The 15,541-nt window shown below is 40.8% G+C and overlaps 1 protein-coding gene across 6 annotated transcripts in view; it reads right to left on the bottom strand.

The window, feature by feature from the left end:
- Positions 1-15,541, bottom strand: part of inf2 (inverted formin 2) — a 90,623-nt gene that overhangs the window by 12,085 nt on the left and 62,997 nt on the right. For 4 of the 6 annotated variants that reach the window (XR_009655637.1, XM_060933968.1, XM_060933969.1 and 1 more), the window contains 13 exons: positions 14,604-14,637; positions 14,328-14,469; positions 11,281-11,413; positions 10,120-10,809; positions 9,303-9,445; positions 9,140-9,201; positions 8,944-9,046; positions 5,604-5,689; positions 5,329-5,429; positions 3,148-3,218; positions 2,827-2,934; positions 316-386; positions 43-163 (listed from right to left, as the gene is read on the bottom strand). Coding sequence is in view for 4 of the 6 variants with exons in the window: in XM_060933968.1 (XP_060789951.1) it covers positions 43-163; positions 316-386; positions 2,827-2,934; positions 3,148-3,218; positions 5,329-5,429; positions 5,604-5,689; positions 8,944-9,046; positions 9,140-9,201; positions 9,303-9,445; positions 10,120-10,809; positions 11,281-11,413; positions 14,328-14,469; positions 14,604-14,637 (1,865 nt within the window). In the remaining 2 variants the exon portion in view is untranslated. Of the gene's footprint in view, positions 1-42; positions 164-315; positions 387-2,826; positions 2,935-3,147; positions 3,219-5,328; positions 5,430-5,531; positions 5,690-8,939; positions 9,047-9,139; positions 9,202-9,302; positions 9,446-10,119; positions 10,810-11,280; positions 11,414-14,327; positions 14,470-14,603; positions 14,638-15,541 lie in introns of those variants that run through there. The other 2 variants (XR_009655638.1, XM_060933972.1) reach the window with 2 other exon arrangements.

The following is a 15,541-nucleotide window of genomic DNA, read 5'->3' as shown; positions in this document are numbered from 1 at the left end:
AAAAAAAAAAAATATCCCCATAGTATACAATATTTCACTCACCTGAATAACACTCAAAAATTGATCTTTTATATCTTGAACTGATGAAGAGACTTTTTTCTCGGTGTTCCTTAAACGCTTGGACAGTGCACTTGCTTCAGCTTGAATGCAATCTAGGCTTATTCTGGGACAGAAGCAGATCAAAACAGTACATTTGAACCAGAGAGACTAAACTGATCATGCATTTAAAAAAAAAAATTCATACAAACCAGGCAATTAACTCATTATCTGTCTCAGCAACAGCACACTGAAATAAATAGAAGGGTTTGTATTCACCCTGCTGCTTTTTCACAGCTTTCAATGTCATCAGGAAGGCTCAGAAGCTCAGGGTGGTTCAATTCTGCTTCCTGGAAGAATAAACTAGGTTTCAATATTTCACCATATAAAACATCTCTAATATCTGAATTAATTTTTTCTATGGACAATAATTATTCCCAACTCAAGACTACCATCTAGGCCTGGGTGATGACGATAGCAATGTGTATAGGCATGTAACAACTCACAACTGGATTTTCCCCACTATTTCCTCTCTCCTTATTCTTCAACTTGAATATTCCTTTTGTTAAATTAAAAAAATAAAAACCCCTTCCGTTTCAATTTCTTAAAAACCAACAATAATTTATCCACACTTGTAAAGGTGTAGCCTGAATATAATAACCCATTAATTACAATATTCATTTTACTAAAAAGGAAACGCGAGTAAAAATAGGCATTTTCTTCATAAACATTCACCACCTCCATTTTGTTTCTTTTCTTTAGCTTTCAGCAGTTTCTAAAAAAAAAAAAAAAAAAAAAAAGACAGCTTCAACTTCTTGTTAAAGGTATTTGTACGGTCAAATCGCACAACAGCCCTCATTTTAGATTTGTTTTTTTGTTTGCTTGCACCTATGGTGAAGTCAGGTGCATTCCTGGTATTGTACCCTGTGTTGTCTAAAACAATACAATTACATCTAGGAAAAACTAAGATTACACAGCCTGATGATAATCCCAATCTATTTTTTATTTCATCAATTCATAATAAATTTGTATCACGATTCATCACACGATATTGCTACGTTTATATGCATCAAGTCAAAACCCTTCAATAGCAATCAGAAAACTGTTGATAGAATGTTTGATAATTTCACCTAAAAACGCATTACATGAAACAGCATGGTGTGAGCAAATGAGCAGTGTTTCCTCCAGGTCTTAAAGGAACAGTCCACCGTACTTCCATAATGAAATATGCTCTTATCTGAATTGAGACGAGCTGCTCCGTACCTCTCCGAGCTTTGCGCGACCTCCCAGTCAGTCAGACGCGCTGTCACTCCTGTTAGCAATGTAGCTAGGCTCAGTATGGCCAATGGTATTTTTTGGGGCTGTAGTTAGATGCGACCAAACTCTTCCGCGTTTTTCCTGTTTACATAGGTTTATATGACCAGTGATATGAAACAAGTTCAGTTACACAAATTGAAACGTGGCGATTTTCTATGCTATGGAAAGTCCGCACTATAATGACAGGCGTACTAACACCTTCTGCACGCTTCGACAGCGCATTGATACGGAGCTCAGATATCAATGTGCTGCCGAAGCGCGCAGAAGGTGTTAGTACGCCTGTCATTATAGTGCGCACTTTCCATAGCATAGAAAATCGCTACGTTTCAATTTGTGTAACTGAACTTGTTTCATATCACCAGTCATATAAACCTATGTAAACAGGAAAAACGTGGAAGAGTTTGGTCGCATCTAACTACAGCCCCAAAAAATACCATTGGCCATGCTGAGCCTAGCTACATTGCTAACAGGAGTGACAGCGCGTCTGACTGACTGGGAGGTCGCGCAAAGCTCGGAGAAGTACGGAGCAGCTCGTCTCAATTCAGATAAGAGCATATTTCATTATGGAAATACGGTGGACTGTTCCTTTAAAGATACTTTTGGTGGCAGCCAGCAGAAAGGGCCTGCATTTCCTGCTGCCACAAAAATGTCTACTGTATGCGATTTTGGATTGCATTAGTATCATCATTTGTGTGGACTGGAATCAACTCCACTCATGCACGCTGGAATGAGCGCTGCTCCAGAGGCTCAGTAAATAGCATATGCAATCAGCGATAACCACCAGCTTCAGAAAAATGGATTCTTTTCATTTCATTGACATTACTTTTATTTTTACTTGCAAAGAAATAAAACACACACACACACACACGGACCATTAATGCCCTTTTAATGATTAGTTAAATAGGCCAGGAGGAAAGGGGGGAAAAAAAAAAAAGTATACCATCAAAAAGCTGAACGTGCTGACTGGATTCAAGTGCTCCATGTTGTCATGGTAACACTGACAATAACATGTAAAGTGTATACGGATTAAGATTGTCGACAGTGTGAAAGCTCTCCATTCAATCATTCCAGCACAGCACGGTTCCTTTAACTATACACTTCATTATTTATCCAACGCTCATAACACTCTCGTTCGTCATACTTTTGTTAAAACGGGTCGCCAAATTTACATTAAATATACTTGGACAGGCCACCCAGGAAAAGTCCACGTGTAGGAAACACTGCAGACAGACAATGAAGAAAGTGTTGATAAAAGTAAGGTGTTTAATTCAAAATAGTGTTATTAAAAATAGGTCTTAAAAGATGACCAATTTCGACTGAAATGAAATTTTATCGTGATCTAGCTGAGAAATTTATCGCCCAGCCCTAGTACCATCATCACATCTACTTACATCAAAGTGCTTCTGCTTTCCTCAATTAAAACGATCATGCTCACGTGTGTTACTTGTAGTCAGAAGCGTTACTTTACAGTACCTCGAGGATGTGGTGCAACAGTGTGATACGGCCCTTGTTGGCTTTGGTTTCCGTCAGCTTAAGCAAGGAGCTAATCTTGAATCCTTCAGCGTTTCCTGTATGACTTCCCTAGCAGAGAAAACATCACAGATGTTTGTACAGCAACTTATGGTCCAGATTTACTTTAAAATGACTTGGATCTAATAATTCCGTTGCAGTTTAGTATAACATTTTTCTTTAAAAACGAAACAAAACAGAATTCAGTGGCGTCATTTCAAGTGAATGACATTTCTTTTAAGCCACGTTAATGTGGGTTTACACTTTTGGACAAAACGTACTTACGTAGTTGAGGAAGTTTCCTACTCGAAGGATTAACCTGCAGAAGCTGGGTAGCAGTGTGCTAACTTTGAGACCTACAGGGGGCGACACATACCAAAAGCTGCTCAAAACAAACTCAAATGCTGGGGCTACATTTGTACAAGAGTAATAACATACAGAACACCACTATATAGACTAGGCTTCATCTACAAGATCACGACACATTACAAGTACCCACATTTGTAGTTAATTCTTGTGTCAACATTTATAAATATGATTTTATGATGGTACTGCTGTTTGTGCAGGAACCACCCAGGTGTGAGTAACAGGATGCATCTAAAGCATCTGTTTGGCAGACGGCTACATATATTTCGTCCAGCGTGTTAACACAAAACGTGTCACCAAGGGCGTGATGATCCTGTTAAGTCAATATATTGACGTAAGGGAGTTCAAAAAAAAAAAAAAGGTTGTGTTTAATACTGTGCCACAATGACCGAGGACGTTCCACAAACATTGTCTTTAGGTTTGACATATCCCATAAAACGTGCTATAAGAAGAGTAAAACAGTGCCGCGCCGCCTAAAGGTCACCGAATAAACTAGTATTTACTGAACACACACACAGCTGTATCTTTTCATCAGTACCAGACACTGCTAAAATTGATGACATCACTTGGTCCAACAATCCATTAAGAATGTACGTTCTTTCGCAATGTGGTTTGTAAACATGTTCTTGAGCAAGCGAGACCAAGCTGAGCGCAGCAGATAATCATTATACTGAGCAGCTCAGATCTGTCAAAACCCTCTGAAAGCCCAGTGGAAAATAAGTTTTACTCTTAGAGACAAACTGCATTCTTTATATGAAATTAGACAAATAAGGTTTTTTTTTTTTTAAAACAAGCAGCCTGAGAAGTTTTTATCCCTCACTGGCCGAAAGGCCTGAATGGGGATATCATCGTGGCGAAGTCAGTCCATCCGTCCGTCCAGGAAAGGGTTCTCGCCTTCTGAAATCAACTCCTCATAATTTTTGGAGGAACTTCATGAAACTTGGCAAATACGTATATTGTAGGGCTGTAACGATACACCCAACTCACGATTCGAATCGCGATTTTTGACCCACGATTCGATACGCCCACGATTTTTTTTAAAATGTTTTTTTAAAGTAGTAAATTTGACTTATTAACATTTACTTACTTACATTAACTATTTAATAACAAATAATTCAGACCACTGCAGAGAATGAGTAATATGTATGCAAAAATGAACAAATGTATATCCAAAGATTGTTTTATTTCTCAAAATAATACTGTTGAGCCGGAAGCTCTGGTTTTTTCGGTTCTGAAAAAGTCATTTTTCCAAATCGTGTAAATCCGTTAAGATTTTTTTTGGGGGGGTGTCTCTCTCACTGTCTCACTCTCATAGGGCCAATGATTTTCTGTGATCGCGGAAAACAGATGGAAATTACGGAATTTTTATAGTGAAACATTGCTCGCGTGTCAAAATGTAACTGCCGCAGAAGGCTTCCGCCCAAGCAGACATGCCTTCAGTGTTGCCACATATTGCTAACGTTTTCCACCCCAAAATATGTTCAAAACCAGCCAAAAAGCACCTAAACCTGCCCAATCTGGCAACACTGCATGCCTTTCCGGTCAAGTAATTGGCTTGTGGCACACCTAGCCAGCCAATGAGCTGCTTGTTTACAGATTCGCTCCCCGCGTCGCAACCAGAATGGCGACCGCTTAAAAGAAATGAATGCTCTGCCAGTGGCGAGTGTGGACGTTGCGTGACTCGCAGAAGATTGTCGCAGGTCGGCGAAAAAACGACTTACTAATAGATATAAAAAAATAAAAGTAATTTAAGTAAGTTTAAAATGTAATTTAAATAAAAAGTAAAGTATTCATAAATTGAAGTTTGGAAGCGCCTCTGTTTTTGGGCTGAGGAGAAGTTTGAAAGGGTGTACCGCCATTCTGCCTTCTTGTATCGCGATACGGATCGTGGCTCTGCGTATCGCGATTTCGATACGCATATTGTTACAGCCCTAGTATATTGCAATTTCATTTGCAATATACTGTAGCGGGGGATATTGTGCCTTCAGAGCACTCCTGTTACTAACTGAGTGACGATGAATCAGCATAGGCTTGCTTCTGGGGGAAAAAGAAAAAGAAAGAAACAAAACAGTCTCCCACGCAACAGCGCAGCTCACTCACTCTTACAAGCCGCCTCCACCAGCTGTGCTTTGGGTTTCAGGATCTCCAGCACAGATGCAGTCTCTTCACACAACAACATGCAGTCAATCCTCAGTTGATAGCTAAAGAAGAGAGAGGTAATGCATGGGCAGGAATAAAAGTGTGGTGAATCTAAGGGTCATGATTAAGAGACACTTTTTTTTTTTTTTTTAAACCAAACTCACTTTAATACAATGTGGACTGGATGACTTATTATTATGGCTTATTATTATGGCAAGCAGGAAGAAAGCTGTTACCAGGGAACAGCGAGGAGCGATAGGTAAAACTTGTCGACATTAGCGAGCTTGTCTCGTTCTCCTTGGAAAGAGTTCAGGTTTTCAATCTACAATGAAAACAGGGAAAGAAAAAAAAAAAAAGGTCAAAACTAGAAAGTGTTCTTGCTAGAGTTGTTAAAAAGGTGTTTAAAAGCTTGTGAGATCGAGCTGTACAGAAGGTGACATGAGGAAAAACACCAAAGTTCTCCTGACACTCTTCAGTCACAATTTCTGTTGTGGCTACAAGGCATTTCAGATTCTGGCACCTCTTGTACAAGGGTGTAAAACACAACCAAATTTAAAAAAAAAAAAGATCAAACTGCAGACAAGGAGTATCTGCTCCGAGGTAATGAGTCCTAGCAGATTCGTTAACGTATGCAGAACTGCAACGAGCAGGCACAGGTTAAATGGTGCAATGTCAGCATTTTCCAAAAAACAGAGACATTTTAAAATGTCTCCTCCTTTTGAGGATATTTTTGAAAAGCTTCTACACACACACACACACACACACACACACACACACACACACAGTACCAGCTAAAGTTTGGACATGCCTATTCACTCATAGGTTTATCTGTATTTCGACCATTTTCTGCATTGTAGAACAATACCGAAGACATCAACTCTATGAAACAAATATAGAACCTGTGGAATTGTGTTTGGTAAAACAAACAAGTTAAAAACAAACACGTTTTGGTTGGGGCGTCGTGGCTCAGGTGGATAAGGCACCATACCATAAATCCGGGGACCCGTGTTCGATTCCGACCCGCGGTCATTTCCCCATCCCTTCCTGTCTCTCTCTCCCACTCATTTCCTGTCTCTACACTGTCCTATCCAATAAAGGTGAAAAAAGCCCAAAAATATCTTTAAAACAAACACGTTTCATACTTTATACTCTTCAGCGTAGCCACCGCTTACCTTGATGATCCTTTGCACACTGTTGGCATTACTGTATCTTAACCAGCTTCATGGGTAGTCACCTGGAATGCTTTTCAATTAACTTTTGACGAGGCAGAGTTGTTAGGTAGTGCACTTTCTTGCCTTCTTAATGCACTTGAGATTAAACAGTAAATAAAAACACAGTAAATAGCCCTGTTCCACAGCTGTAGCAATCCATGTCAAAAACTGCTCAACATGGCCGCAGCCAGCTATGAGGCCACCGCGGTCCGGACCTCGGTCATTTTTAAGAGCTGAAAATACATTTGTACGCTAAATATTCAACTGGATAAAATAAATAAATAAATAACATTAAAACGTCTCCGTAAAAAGTGCATTGTTAATTATGTTAAACGTTGAATCTGTCTTGTGAGTGTGTTTCATGCGCACGGCTCTGAGACCAAGAACACAAACGAATGAGTACGCGATTCGGGGGAGGAACGCAGTGCAGTAGACACGTTTTTTTTTTCATGGTAACTATCAGCGCACTTTTATGAAGCTGTTAAATTTACATTTTCGAAGCAGTGCAGTTGTAGCCTGCCTTGTTTGTGATTTTAAAAATAAATCATTCGATAAGCCAAAGCAATAGAGGGGAAAGTTTAAACTTATGTTTGCCTTGGATAACTTTGCCTAAAACATGGTGGTGTATACTGATTTTTTTTTTTTACCCCCCAGAATGTTTTTTTTTTTTTTTGTGTAGGTGTAACGGATGCCAGATTGTTAATGCATCTTAGTTCCATAGGCTACATGGTTAGGGTATCTTTTGTCCTCATTGCTTGGGCCAGATCAAACCATTAAACAAGCTTAAATTATTCTTACTCTTGCCACATACATGATTTTTTTTTTTCAAAACTGATGATATTCAGTTCAAACACCATTAAAAGTAATTTCAGGAATAGATCTCGTGTGATGTGTAATTCACCCCTCTCATTTAAATATGGCAAATTTTTCGCCGCGCGCTTTGTGCATCACGGACCTCGGTGATTTTAAAATGCTGGCTATGGCCCTGCTGCTCAACCAAGTAAAGAGAAACGACACCAATCATTACTTTAAGACATGAAATGACTTACTTAAAAAAACTCATTGACTTAGAAGGCGTGTCCAAACTTTTGACTGGTACTGTATATATTTCCATATAAAAGTGGGCAGGGCACTGTTTGCAGGCCAGCTACTAATCAGAGTGATGAGGGCCAACACGTTTTCTCCAACAAACATTAAAGGGGAACTGAAGTCATTTTTAAACTTGCTTTATTTCTTAATTAGCGTGTTATTCAATTACGTTTTTGGTTTTATTAACCTTATATAGCGACTCGTATCGGCATATTATATTACACTTATCGCCTTTTTGTTTTTTAGCCATGTTGAATCTAATTCGTTTGGTCCACGGCAAGCGTCGCTTATCCGTGCAATTTTCACGAGACTTGTGCGAGACTTCAAAAGTGAAGCGTCAGCACTGCCATTTTGAAAACTGTTTGCACAGCGGCCAGACCGCCACATCATTCCAATTTAGATTAATTTCGAGATTTGCCAGCTTCATCAGTGAAGATTATTCCATACGACTTCAAACCAACGTGGAGTAGAGAGGAGTTGGAAAGACGACAGGATAAGGACGAGTCCATCGCACTGGTATGTACGTCATTACTGTTGCGCAATTAAAACGTGCCAGATCAGGCGGCGGGTGGGTTTTCAAAATAATAAATACATGCATGTATTTTTGTGATAAATACATATTATACTGAGCACATTTCCCACATAATCCTCACTAAGGTTTCGGACAGCACTACAAAATGGCGTCCCCACTACAAAGTGCCCTATGTAGGGAGCGATTTCGGACACAGGGAAAACTTCCAGCTTGATTATGTCAGCATTCGAAAGAGGGCGCGCGCGTCTTTTGACAACATTGGCAGATGTTGGTCACTTTGATTTCCGCTGTACGTTTTACTTCCGTCCTACGATGTCTCGCACAGGTCTCAGCGAATCTTGTTTACGGCCGTTGCTTTGACATATGGACTGATATATTACAGAGCATATTTCAAACACTCATAACTTGCTATAGCAGTGACAAAACAGCTGTCAGAAATGCATTCCTATATTTAATAAAATGAGAAATAGAATTTTGATTTAAAAAAAAAAATTGCCTTTAGTTCCCCTTTAATGCAGTAATAGACGTCAACATGCTTGGTGAAGAGTTCTAACAGACCAGTTGGTTTTATCTAAAAACATACAGAAGCACTGCTTATTGGCTAGTCTCCCACTAATAACCAAACAAATCACAACATAACCGTGGCATCTTTGGGTTTCCAACTCATAATTTGCTGATGGTAGGGTGAAACTTTAGGTAACATCATTCATTTGTAGAAAATAAGTTCAGTGGTGACTGACCAACCTCGTGCTTCTCTGGAAGGAGCTTCAGTAGCTGTTTTAACACCTCAACATCAAACTTGGAACGATCCCCTTTCTGAATCATGTCCACAAACACCTCATTAGAGCTGTTCAAAAAGGTGAAGAGAACAAAAATAATCTGATGACGAATGAAGAATATGTTTCGACAGACAGAAGTCTGCATGTACTCGTAAGCTTACCATTTGAACTGTTTGAGAAATATATTCAGATTCAGGTTCTTCTTAGGATCAATAAAGGAAATCTACAGGACAGGAAAGTAGTTATTATGAGATCATTTATCACAAACTACAGTGAGAGGGATATCTGTGATACAGATACAAAAAAAAATATATAATCGCATACTTCTTTGGGTTCTTTCTTTGCAGGAGGTGCTGTGCCTTTCTCTTTGGGCTCAGTCACTGGGAGACTGAAGAGCTGCTCGATGCTGGTGTAGTCCGGTTCCAGAGGGGAATCCGTCTGCTCTGAGGCCCATATATTGCAGCCATCTACAGAAGACAGGAGAGAACACTGGAGATACACTCTAAACATTTTTCATTCTATTCTTGGGAAGGTCAAGCACTCGTTTAAAAACTACCAATTACAAGAGACAAAACATTTGCTGCATTTGAGACACAGTGTGGTGGTGGGGGACAATGGTGCATTATAACTACAGTTTATGTCGACTAGTTGGCGAATACATTGAGTAGTTCCTGCCCCAGGGAGCTGTTGACTAGTTGAAGCAATGGGGGGACGACACAGGAAGGCAGACAGCAAAGAAATCAGGCTAAGATGTATTGTTCGTCGGAAATATTTCAGACAAGAGGAAGCCAACGGTGCATTGTGTAGAACAATGCTATGAAAAAAATATTTTCCTTTGCTGTAATGGATTGTTATCACTTTGATTTCCCTTTGTATAAAAATGTAGAGGTGCGCCCAGGACTGCTTTTAATATGACTCCCACACACTCCATGAATTCTTGCTGTTGTTTATCAGCATGCAAGTGCACCAATTATATAACCTTAAAGAGCAGTGGCCTGAATTTTTGTTTTATCCATGGAAAAGGTGGCTAGTTAACTACCTTTCCCCGCACATTGGTCAACTAGTAATAAATAAATAAATAAATAATATATATATTTTTTCAAACCTTAATACCGCTCTAATCAAAATATGGCACGCTCACCAGTGACTGCTTGAGAGTTTAGCTTCTGCCAGTTGAGCTTCTTCATCCTAAGTGTGGGATATGGACCAGTTTTCACTGGAATGCTGTAAGCTCTCCCCAGAACCTGAACATCGTGGGCCATTATTATATCTCCTCCCATAGGAGGTGGGCAAGGCATGCCTGGCAAAGGGGGCGGAGGCGGAACGCCACCCATGCCTGGCAAAGGGGGCGGAGGCGGAACGCCACCCATGCCTGGCAAAGGGGGCGGAGGCGGAACGCCACCCATGCCTGGCAAAGGGGGCGGAGGCGGAACGCCACCCATGCCTGGCAAAGGGGGCGGAGGCGGCGGTGGAGGAGGACCGCCACCCATGCCTGGCAAAGGGGGCGGAGGCGGCGGTGGAGGAGGACCGCCACCCATGCCTGGCAAAGGGGGCGGAGGCGGCGGTGCAGCCAAACTGGGTGGAGGAGGTGGGGGAGGAGGAGGAGGAGGCGGCGGTTGGGTGGTGCAGGGCTTCTCTGTGGAACTAAGGGGCACTGACTGGTTGGTCATGGGTGTACTCTTTAAAGATTCTTCCTCCCCAACCTTCGGCTCAGTCTGAACTGCCTTATCGGCTTTCTTTGGAGGCGGAGCATCGACATGATGAGAACCGGTGGCTGATTCTTTGGAAAAGACAAGCCGCTGCATGATTGCCTCACAGGAGTCCATTTCAGCTGCAATCCAGAAATCACACAAATCATTTAAGTTATTATTTTTCATTTACACACAATCTTTAACCTAAGAAAGGTATTTTCTTCCCAGCTTTAAACTAAAACACCAAACGCACATGAAAAATAGAACCTAGTTAAAGGAAAATTATATTCAGCACAAATCTAGTATTTAAAATGTTATTTGTAATGTCATGTTATTGAAGTGTGTACAGTAATATTTTGTCTATTTATTAGAACTGTAGAGCTTTCTATTACTGATTTTGTTATTTTGAGTTATCTATTAAAAACACATTCAATTCAAGAGAACAGTCAAATAGACCATTACCAACATGAACTTAAAATAAAATTAACACCCACCCCCTTGAAAAATAGTGGGTTGTGATTTCTGTCACTGGAACTAAATATAAAGGACAATCCAGAGTGTTAAAAGACCTAAATGACTTTGAAACAATGTTGGACAGAGAAAAGGCTCACAGTTCTGGGCCAGGAGGACAGCACGGTTTGTTAGAGCCTCCAGGGCCTGCCAGATGTCTGCTCGCTCTGGTCCCAACAACAACAGAGTCTGCATGATGGACAGCAGCTGCAATGATGCAGGGGAGCTACTCACCTACAGGGATGAGAGTTTAAAAACAGACCATTAGGTTTAGAACAGTACCCCTACACAGAATTGCATAATAACCTTGTGATTTTCATACACCATTACACAGCATGTTGCACACCATGAACCATGGTTTTGGTAAGGACTCGCAACCTTGTTTAGCATAAAATAACTTTTAATTTAGCTCCTGAGTGGTGCAAAAAAAAAAAAAAAAAAAGCATTTGCAAGTTCGAATCCCGATATTGCCATGGATATCCATGGCCGGGCACTCGAGAGCAAAATTGGCCATGCTCTCAGGAAGGGAAGGGTGGAACGAACTCACTCTCTTTTTCATGTCAATAGGCCATTTGCAGGAATTGGTCACGTGTCAATTTTCCTCATAGCAACAAGCCCGTGGTGGGCAAGCTAACTTGACATTCCTTGACAATCATAAGAGTTTGACTGGCGATGCGAAGCAATCCGTTTCTATAATAGCTGATTTTACCTTTTCTACTGTCTTTTTTGACCCGAATTTTCATGTGTACTTGGAAAATAAGTTTGTGTTTTAACTTCTGTCGTAAGTTAAAGCGAATCATTGGCCGTAAGAGAGAGTTTTTTGGACTGAAGTTGGTCGCCGCTGAAAGAAATTCATGTGCGAAATGGCAGATTTCTCAGGTATGTTTATAACTTATAATTTCTCCTTTTCTACCTTTATCATTCGCTTGAAACCCCTTTTGCACTTTCTTTTGCAAACATAGCATTGCTTATGTATCTGAATCAGTTTCTTACTTGTCGACATGTCGTACGATTTTTCTTCTTTGCTTTACAGTACCACTCTAGTTAAAAACAGAAGGTACACCATCAGATTTTAGATTTTTTTTTCCTTTGGTACTTCTTCAATAATCAATTTCTTTTGGCCGCGACCAACTTTAGTCCAAAAAACTCTTTTACGGCCAATGATTCGCTTTAACTTACGATAGAAGTTAAAACCACAAACCTTTTCCAAGTACACATGAAAATTCGGGTCAAAAAAGACAGTAGAAAAGGTAAAAACAACTATTATAGAAATGGATTGCTTCGCATCGCCAGTCAAACTCTTATGGTCGTCAAGGAATGTCAAGTTAGCTTGCCCACCACGGGCTTGTTGCTATGGGGAAAATTGACACGTGACCAATTCAGAGGCTCCAACTTGGGAAATTGCAAAGAGGGAGATTCTCCCTCTCTGCGAGTAGCTCGGAGGGAGACAAGTTTGAGCGCCGTAGGCATGAAGGTATACATGAGAATGATTCACCACATTTCGTGTCAATTAAATCTTACTAATAGTAACAGATCTAGATAAATCCAGTGACTATAGACCAAACTTTAATATGCCTAAAGTCAATGTTAATGTCAATAATGACTATTATAAATTGCCAATGGTAGACCCTCTGATGATAATGTTCTTCTAATAATATTCTAAGTTAGTAAAAGTCAGACAAGTTCGTTAGAATCTAACGTCTGGTCTGGTGATCTAACCCTGTCGGATATAGGGTCGTCTTGCTGCCGTCCAAAATAGTCCACCATTCGTCCCTGGCGACCATCGTGACAGGCGATCCGAACTTTATCTTGGTGATTTTCTGATATTTTTTTCTTCGTAGTTTGGCTTTCGCCATTTCCACCAACTGAACTTTGTTTCATTATCTCATTCAAGAGAACAAAGTTAAAGACGAGCAGGCGAGAAATGCAGACGCAAAAAAACAAACAAAATGGTTGAGTGTCACGGGTTTTCTCGTTCTCTTGCGCGCGTCATTAATAGCGCCATCTTTATGCTTTATCGGTAACTGCTAAGACATTGGGTGGCTCAGTGTGACCCCGTGGCATACCGAATTCCGTTCGATTCATATGTGCGCTTGATCTGCGCACGCATGCCTCTGGCATTCACTCTAATCCCCCCGAAATTCACTCCAATCCCAACCGTTACGCTGATCGGTGTACCGACCGGGGAATCGGCGTATACTGCGGGGTACACACTTGAGTTCACCCATACAATGTCAGACACACGAAAAGTAGAAAGTCAACTATTAATTTGTCAACATAAACATATCAAGTTATATATATTTTTTAAACTAATCATGTGTAGTAAGGGTGGGCAGGAGATTGTTGTGTTGTCAGCAGGAGGATTTTCTAAATGTTCCCTAAAGCGGGAGATCTCCCGCCCATGGTGGGAGAGTTGGAGCCTCTGCCAATTCCTGCAAATGGCCTATTAACAGGGACACTAACCAGTCACGGGCACCTGTGAAGGTGTGCGGATAGCACTTTCCTCCAAGTGATGTATGAGCAGCGGTTAGAAAAGATGCAGTTGCCTCAGAGGAAGCATGCGATAACCTTCACCCTCCCTGGTTAGTAGCTGTTGTGTGATGGTGAGGGCTGTGTAGGAATTGGCTGTGACTATTGGGCAGCACGGTCGCCTCACAGCAAGAAGGTTCTGGGTTCGAAACCAGCAGCCGACGAGGGCCTTTTGGATGTGGAGTTTGCATGTTCTCCCCGTGTCTGCGTGGATTTCACCCACAGTTTAAAGACATGCGGTTAGGTGAGCGAGGCACCTAACTCCCAACTGCTCCCCGGGCGCTGTTAGCATGGCTGCCCACTGTTCTGGGTATGTATGTGTGTTCACTGCTTCAGATGGGTTAAATACAGAGAGGAAATTTCACAAGTGTGTGATGAATAAAAAGTTATTTTCTAAATTAGGGAGAAAAATCAGGGAAACTCTAGAAAAATAAAAACCTTCAATTTTAGAAACTGGCATACCAATTTTTAATAGCAACTGTAAACTCAGATCAGATTACCTCATGCCAAAGCTGATAAAGAAGACTAGTATTTTTGTGCAGTACTGTTATCATTTATGGATTTATGAACACGTCAAAACATTTAAGCAACAGATCCCAGGACATCTGTTCAAACTCACTTTGTTAAAGAGAGTGATGAAGACTTCCTGGTGATTACTCATATCAATGCCCCCGTAAAGCTTCATCAGTTCCTCCTCATCCTCAGCCATGGCGTCCTCAAAAGCCTCACACTGGATGATCAAGTCTTCATCCTCCTCCTCTCTGGGGGAGAAAAAAAACCAGGCATCCATACAAACAGGCACAGAAAAAGTCTGTGATCGCGAGAATCTTTGTTCTCATTTCTGGACACGTGGGAAGGATATGAGATCCATGCAGCAAATCGATATGAAGCTTACCTCAGCTTGGGGAGAAGGTCAAGGAGCTGCAAGCCTAGAAGATAAAGAGTGAAAGAGAAAACCAGTTTTAAAAGTCTTTCACGAGGTCGTGACTTCGGACACATTCCTGTACTTCAGTGAGTGGAACCCGAGAGGCGAAGAGGTTTATTTTTCCCTCCGGACGACATTCAGGACGGACACAAAGCCAAGGTGAGAGCAATTAACGTCAGCGCGAGGCCTCATTAAACCAATCGGCTGCGTTCCAAACCGCATGCTACCCTACCAGCGTAGTACACTAACTTCGTGTGCTAGTTCACTTGCTAGGTAGTATACTAGGGTAGTCGTTTGAACGCAGCAGCGCTTCGTTTTGGTTCATTTTTCTGGGTAAATTAAGGCAGCTTACATTTAGGCTACTATGCCGAAAATTAGATTAAAGTGTTTAGCTTATTATACACTAATCCTTAGAGGGATTTTTTTTAAAAAGAGGATTGATACACAGCACAAAAAACAGTCTAAATATGAATGTGGTTTAAGTATTTTAATGTAACATTTCATCGGTGGTACACAGTGTTTATCCCTCCTCGCCTTTATGGGTTGTTTTACAATCAGGGTACGCAAGCTAAAAAACACATTTAACACTTATTATCTTCAATATCAAAAGGCTTGACTAAATAAACTTGGTTGTTTATTGTAGCCCTGTGATAGCTCTATTTACCATGCAAAAAAAATGTGGTGATAACGTTATTTTTGGTGAATGTATGGCAATATACACTACCGTTCAAAAGTTTGGGGTCACCCAGACAATTTTGTGTTTTCCATGAAAAGTCACACTTTTATTTACCACCATAAGTTGTAAAATGAATAGAAAATATAGTCAAGACATTTTTCTGGCCATTTTGAGCATAATGTGATGCTCCAGAAACTCAATCTGCTCAAAGGAAGGTCAGTTTTATAGCTTC

Source organism: Neoarius graeffei, chromosome 11 (assembly GCF_027579695.1).
Source record: "Neoarius graeffei isolate fNeoGra1 chromosome 11, fNeoGra1.pri, whole genome shotgun sequence".
Taxonomy (NCBI): Eukaryota; Metazoa; Chordata; class Actinopteri; order Siluriformes; family Ariidae; genus Neoarius; species Neoarius graeffei.
The sequence above is the reverse complement of the archived record's forward strand: the minus strand, read 5'-3'. Positions and strand labels throughout refer to the sequence as shown.